The sequence below is a fragment of the Ursus arctos genome, chromosome X (assembly GCF_023065955.2).
Source record: "Ursus arctos isolate Adak ecotype North America chromosome X, UrsArc2.0, whole genome shotgun sequence".
In the NCBI taxonomy this organism is placed as follows: Eukaryota; Metazoa; Chordata; class Mammalia; order Carnivora; family Ursidae; genus Ursus; species Ursus arctos.
The window spans coordinates 80652296-80659733 of NC_079873.1; the positions used below are offsets into that span (position 1 = coordinate 80652296).

The 7438-nt window shown below is 34.7% G+C and overlaps 1 protein-coding gene across 3 annotated transcripts in view; it reads left to right on the forward strand.

The window, feature by feature from the left end:
- The window catches only part of FAM199X (family with sequence similarity 199, X-linked), a 42492-nt gene extending 35546 nt beyond the window's left edge, over positions 1–6946 (forward strand). For all 3 annotated transcript variants that reach the window (XM_057313430.1, XM_026488164.4, XM_026488165.4), the window contains exon 6: positions 685–6946. In XM_057313430.1, the coding sequence (XP_057169413.1) occupies positions 685–855 (171 nt within the window). In that variant the 3' untranslated portion in view covers positions 856–6946. The remainder of the gene's footprint in view (positions 1–684) is intronic.
- Positions 6947–7438: the final 492 nt, after the last annotated feature.

A 7438-nucleotide genomic window follows, 5' to 3' on the forward strand; every position in this document is an offset into this window, starting at 1 on the left:
AAAGGGTATCTCTATAACTCTTTGGGAACCCAGTGGGTGACTAGAAGATACACAGTGATTCCTTCCCTGGCTCTTAACAAAGTAGCAGAAACATAGCCAGCTTTCTTGGTTGCCAGGGGATTCCTCTGGATATGTGGTCATTCCTTTTTTGCATCAGTTCACCAGTGACAAGGAATGGAGTACCCACTGGGTTTCTAATGGGCTTGTAAGATGGTATTTGCCTAATATGGAGAAGACATGATTCTTTCCCAGCCATTGTAAAATTGCTAGTGCTTTTGGATGAAAGACACCTTAAAAGCATAAGCATTAGAGATTTTGGCCATGTTCTCTACATTGGTATTCAGTATTATGTGTTCACTCCGCAATGACACCAATGTACCTTAATTTGGTTAAAAAAAAAGCTTTGAAATGATTGATTATCCATAATCAATGGATATTGATTAGTCAAAATGATCAGGTTTCAGTTCTTCCTAAGAGTCACTGGTCAAATACCATAAAAATAGAATCTTGAAGAATCATTTTCAAGTCTAAGCCAGTGGCTCACTTACTGGAACCAGGATCATACTGCAGAGGAATTTGAACATCTCCAAAAACTCTGAAAATACAGAACTTGATCCATAAAATATTCTGGGGTGGATATACCAGAACTGAACCTTACTGATTTAGAAATTTTTATTTTGACAGAAGCGATCCAAGCAGCGGAAGTTACAACAAAAGGCTTTACGCAAGAGGCAGCTGAAAGAGCAAAGGCAGGCTCGGAAGGAGAGGCTCAGTGGGCTCTTCCTTAATGAAGAAGTGCTATCCTTGAAAGTGACTGAGGAAGACCACGAAGCAGATGTAGATGTTTTGATGTAATAAGGGTGAATTTATCAGCGTTCTTTCTAAGCTTTTAAGTATTCTATCCTTTTATTTGTTTACATGCATCTTGACCAAACTTTTGGTTAGGGCTGTGCTGATGTATCATTAATAATTTAGGCCAGTGGTTCTCAGCAGGTGGTCCCCAGACCAGCAGCTTCAGCATCACCTGAGAAGTTGTTAGAATTGCATACTATCAGGCCCCGTTCCAGATGCAGTGAATCAGAAACCCTGGGGGAGGGGCCCAGCATTGTGTTTTAACAAGCACCAGGTTATTCTGCTGCACACAGCTCGCGTTTTAAGAACCACTGATTTAGTAAATGTTTTGACTGTTTAGACTTTACGGTGGTTTAAGTGGGCTTTTTCAGGAACTAGTACTTTTACGGTTTAGAGGATTTCAAGGTACTGCTGACAAGTAGTTTATTATGTCAGTATAGGTACATACGTAGTGATCATAATTCAGTTTCCTTTTTAATGTTACAGTTCCTTAGTTTGCTTTTTCTAAAGGGCCATAGTATCATTCTCAATTCCTAGTGAAAATCTTTTTTTTGAGGTTGTGGGGGTGGGTTGTGGATTGCTGTTTACAATAGTGCCTTCATTAGGTTTAGTTTTGTTTTCATTTGTTATTAACTTAAAGGTGTGATAACAGGCCCTAATGTCTTTCCTGTTAGGTTTGTTTTTCACTTTATGTAAATTCAGAATCCTTTGTAAGTGATGACTACTGAGGAAATAATGGTACTAGTAGCTGAACTTTAGACTTGATGCTATATTGATTAATATTCAAATGGAGAAAGCAATTAAGCAAAACAACCAATTCTGCTTTTCCACTGCTTTTTGAAATTTTAGGCTGTGAAACTGTTTCAAAGGCAGAAACTGTGTCTTAAGTTCTTTTTGTAGGTCATTTTTTTTCCAGCACAGCTCTAATTTTTAAATATTTGGTATAACAGCTTCTGGCATGTGAACAGGTTAATGTTCAAAGTTAACTAAAGAAAACCCTTACAGTTCTCCTAAACTTCTCTATAAATCACTAGAAATATGCAGAGCAGTGAGATATAGGAAAAATCCGTAGCTTGTTGGCTATTAATAGAAATCTAATTTTAGATGTGAAATCATGGAGTTTCTTTAAATGTTTTCATGGAGAGTTTGTTATCATGAACATTAGATGTAGTGTGATTCCTCTTCTTCTACCCCACGTCTTTAAACATTCATATGGGTTAAAGAAGATGGGAACTGATACTACTGACAATCAAGCTGCTTTCTGACTTTGTAATTTTGTTTTTATTGTGGATAACTTGGGAGGTAATCATGATTCTGTAGAAGGAGTTGTAATCAATATTTTTTTAAACTCTAGAGTCAGAGGTTGATAGGATTTTTACTTTTTTTAACTTTATCATATCAAGTGACTCATTAAGAAAGAGATGGACTTAAATTCTTAATTCTCAGTTGATACAAAGGCTTTTAACCTTTGCTTACAATCATGTGTTTTGAAAACTTGATTTTACTTTAGTTCCTTGAAGGTTAAAGAATTGAAACTGAAGATAAAAATTGATGTATTGCAGCTTTGCTGAGGTCTGTGGTATGGTAGATTTTGAAGACTACTAAATTCATACTTAAAAATTTTACTAAAATGAAAGTATGTGTATATAGTTAGCAGTCGGAGTACTCCCTCTGACTTTCCTCTTACCCTTTCTTTGATGCTCCTAACCAGCCTTAGAAGACCCAAAGAGAGCTTGGGGTTAGACCCCAGAATACTTTGAGGAAGGTGGAAAGGGTCAACCTCATTGTGTTTTCCCTTCCAAGTATAGGAGCAGTAAAAGGAGAGAAGAGCAAATACAGCCGAATTTTCTGCCTGCTCTTAGCAAAAGCAAAATCTCAGAGAATGACTTGTCTGTTCTCTTTACCTACTCTTCCAGGGAAACAGGCCACTTTTGGAGACCATAGAGCAGCATTTATCTGTTAAATACTTGGAAACAATTGACAATGACCAGTAAAAGGATCATGATATAACAGGGTCATGATATACTAAGACCAATTTTTCCATTCTCCCAACAGTCACATAGTTTTATTACCTTAGATTTAACTTAAGTCACTATTAAACAAGTTTACCAAAGCACCACAAAGCCAATTTTAAAAGTTTATAAAGATTTGAGTGTTTATAGTAAAGTATGCCATGAAATTTTGTGTAAATCTGGATGCACTGTCTTTACAGTACTATAAATTAGAGATTGACCATAAAGTTGTTTTAGAGGAGATTGAAAGTAATTCCTCTGATTAAAAGAAAAAAATTAAAACAACTTGGGTTTGCTTGTGATGTGGAAGAGGGAGATTTCAAAGTCTTTCTCCATCTCTCCCCCCGTTAAAAAAAAAAAAAAACCCAGCAGTAAAAGACAAAAAGTTCTCTTGTTTTTGTTAATGTGCTGCACTGTGTTTTTTCTGCTTTAATATCTCATGTAGATAATTCAAGTTGAAATTCTTTCTTTCTTGGAATAAGTAATAATTTATTCAGTCTGGTATATCTCTGAGTTTAAGACGAATCCAACTCAATATTTTTTCTTTTTAAATATAAATCTAAACTAACCAATTAATAAAAATGTGAGACTTATTTGCTCCAGTGTCAGTTGTCATCTGTAGAGAATTGACACTGGAGCAAATAAGTTTCTGCCCCCCCTTTAAGCATAAGCTTCATTAACTTCAGGCATGATAACATTCCCTCAGATTTTTCGAAAAACATTTTATTAGAGATCTTGTTATGTATGTTTAATTGTATCTCAATAAAACTGGAAAAAAAGAGCTCCTGTAGAAGTCTGTCAGTCCTCACCACAGGTATGAACTTGGAGTTAAACAAAATGGCATGTTTTTTTCTACAGTTTTATAATGAATTAAAGTAAGGCATTGTAGTATAATGTTTAGTGGACTATAAAGGGCTAATTCATTCTGCCCTAACAAGAACGTAGAATAAAATAACACTTTTTTCATGAGAGAGACTTGTCTCATTTTTTCTTAGGCTGGGGCAGTTTTGTACATTTCCTTAGCCCTTTGGGTTAACTGTAGATAGATATTGCTGAATTAATCCCAAAAACTGACTTGTAATTTAATGACTATGGATTGGGTGGACATCTCATTTTATTTAGCTCCTAAAAGTGCTAATTCCCTCTTAAAGGAAAAATTCCTAGAGACTACTGTATAAAGGTATCCAGATTCTGATGAGCTTTAAAAATTGTGAAATTTATCAAATATCTTCATATTTAAGCCAAAAATGTTAGTACATGACAAATATAGAAATTTTGTTTCCAGATTCTCTAGCAGAGATTTTTGTTCATGGCTTACTTTATAGCCTCATGTGCCTTAAAGGTGAACTCTGTACTTTTTCTCAATATCAGGCTTTTTCAAACTCAAAAATAATATTGTAATTTGTTTTATAAAATCCCCATGCTGCTGGATATCACTAAGCAAAAACATTATATTGAACCAATCAGTGGTAATAGTATATAACAAAACAATGACCTTTCAGATCTTAAATTTCATTACATAACTTTATTTTTGGCCCAGCTAGGTCATTGAAGAACACTGAAAGTTATTGAACGTAGAGCTTAAGGTATTCTCTCATTTTTCCCCTGAAAAAGGTCATAAGCCAGAATGCTTTTTTAAAGCCAGGTAATTCTTAGTATCTGGGAAGATAATTTTCAAGACAAAAGTACTTCAAGAACAGAGATTATATAGCAGCTTGATTCTCTTGCTATAATTTTAGGGATTCTTTGCATTCATTTGTGTAATAGGTAGAACACTCCCCTCCCCTTTAACAAATTACCTTTTAGCTCTTCTGTCTTCAAGAAATACTTGCTTAGAATTGGGAGGGGGTTACTTAAAGTCAGTTTATATTTTGAGACCGTTGATAGGAAAATTCCCAGTTGTATTCAAATATGGTATTGATGTTGAGCACACTGACATTCAACATATCTAAACTTAGAGGTAACTCTAATCCTTAAAAGGACTATTAGTTAGAAAATAAGTATTTGTATACACATGTATTGTGGTAACTTTGGATTCATTTTAAGTCTGACAAAGTAAGATAAATTCTATCTTTACAATGAAATTATGCTAAATGGGTGAGAAACATCTGAGAGATATTTAGACGTAGGCATCTCTGTATCTGGAACAGAGCTCCTTAGAATTCTAGCTTAATTCTCATTTGGAAAATAATTTACTTATTCCAAAGGCTTAGAAGGAACTCTGAAAATTCTTCTAATTTACTGGCTATTAATAGAGTGCAGAAGTTGCATGCTATAGCTGCAGATCTGAGTTGACTCACTAAAATTTTATTTTCATATTTTTCTAATATTGAAATTATTTATTTTAAGCCCCCCTCACAATTTTATTTTAAATTAAAGTTATTCATGTTTTAATCTAGACCACATGATGGTAAGTTAATTTTTAATTTGACATTCCTACTGAACTCTGAAAAACTGGTTTAGTCTTCTCTGATTTCAATATAGTATTTTTTCTTTATTGTCAAGTTTATTACATCTTTGTGGTCATCTGTGGAAATCTGTGTTCTTTTTGTGGTGAGGGATAGGGGTAGAAAAGAGAATTGCTCTAATTATACATATGCATTTTGACTATATAAAGGTAGTTGTAGAATTAATATGTATAAATGACAAGTTAACATTACCTACTCTGACTTGTTCTAAGGAACAGTGGCCTGAAGCCATGGCTTGTTTTCTGGAGCTGCTTGCTCTTCGATAGTAGCTGACCAATTGGATTTAAGTTTGGACTTTGGGGTTAGGTTATCTAGCTGAGGCTTTTAGGAATGGATAAGACTATGTCTGTTCCTGTAGGGGATCAATTTAATTTCCTCCTTGAGTATTCTGCTTTAGGTATAGTTCTCATCCACTCTAAATCTTTGTGTTGGGAGTTTAATAGGACTATTGTCAAAAGCTATTAAAGATAAACACAAGTATATGTAAAACATTTCATTTCACGGTTGGTTAAAAATTTCACTTTTTTTCAAACGTTAGTTATGTAGCATCAATATCATAACCAAAGCAAGTAGGAAGTTGACTGACTGGTTTGGAGAATCTTCAAGTAGTCTTAAATACTGTAACGTATCAGATTGTTAACCAGGATTTTTTTCCTGTATTTCTGCTAAATGTATTGCTATATTAATGCACTTTTGTATATATAACTGTCTTCTGTACATTCTGTACTTACTACAGTGTATATAAAAGCTGTTTTTCCTGAAAGCTGTAAGGAAAAGACAATGGCTGTAACACAAGTCGTTTCTATTTTGAGTTCCTTCTTGTACTTGAAAGTAGTAGTTCTGTAGTTAAATCTAAATGTGTATGTATGGTTGTAATTAAAACTGGCAATGTGGCAGAGCTGTCTTTTGAAGCTGACTATCAGACGGAACAGTGTTGTTTTGCATATTAAAATCTCTTGTAATATTTTTGTTTCTTTTGATGTATGGTGAGTTTTTACAAACCCCACTGCTGCTTACTACTTTATACTTCAGAATTCACTCCTTTACATGTTCCATCCCAGAACGTTTATCAACAGAGAAGAATTAGGTCTCCTCTGTTTTGCTCACAGTTTGGGTAAGGCTCCGTAAACTTTTGTTTTGTTGAAAGCTGCAATTTCCCAAATGTCGTTGGCAAATCATTTTTTCTGGAGAGATCAGATTCTTAGAGATTAGCATTCATAGTAAGTGAAAATTAGGTCTAACTTTTGTTTACAAAAAATTATGTCTGTTTTCCTTATATATTAATCTAGATTCTTTTTAGGTTATATAAAAGAAATGTCTGTGAGCAGTTTTATATAGTTTCAAAAGCAATTCAACTTTCAACAGAAACTTTATCTCTTGCCACTAGAGGGAGGTCTGTGGTTGCTCTTCTGAAAATGTCTTGGCTGCTTTTCTTTTGTTTTTAATTTCAGAGGTTGAAATCAACCTCATTTTCAAAATTCCTTTTGTGATACTAAATACTTTCATTGATTAGTGGAAGGTAAGTTAATTGAGCTTGTTTAATAAAGCAAATCTTATTCATGCTTTTCTGTGATCTTCAATTTTTAATAAATTTGAGTTAGCTATTAAGTGAAACTTGTGTATGTGTTTTTCTTCTCTTAGGTACTTTATTTTTTTTTAAGATTTTATTTATTTATTTGACAGAGAGACAGCCAGCGAGAGAGGGAACACAAGCAGGGAGAGTGGGGGAGGGAGAAGCAAACTCCCAGTGGAGCAGGGAGCCCGATGTGGGGCTTGATCCCAGGACTCCGGGATCATGCCCTGAGCCGAAGGCAAACACTCAACGACTGAGCCACCCAGGTGCCCCTCTCTTAGGTACTTTAAAATTGTACTATCTGCTGTGGTAGCCACTAGCCACATGTGGCTATTTAAATGAATTAAATAAAATTTAAAATTTAGTTCCTTGGTCCCATTAGCAATACATCAAGTGTCCAGTAGCTGCATATGGCAAAAGGCTACTATATTGGAAACCCTGGGATACAGAACACCTCCACCATCACAGGACGTTCTGGACAGTACAATCTAGAGATTTGATGGTTTATGTAGTGACCACTGTCATCATCTTAC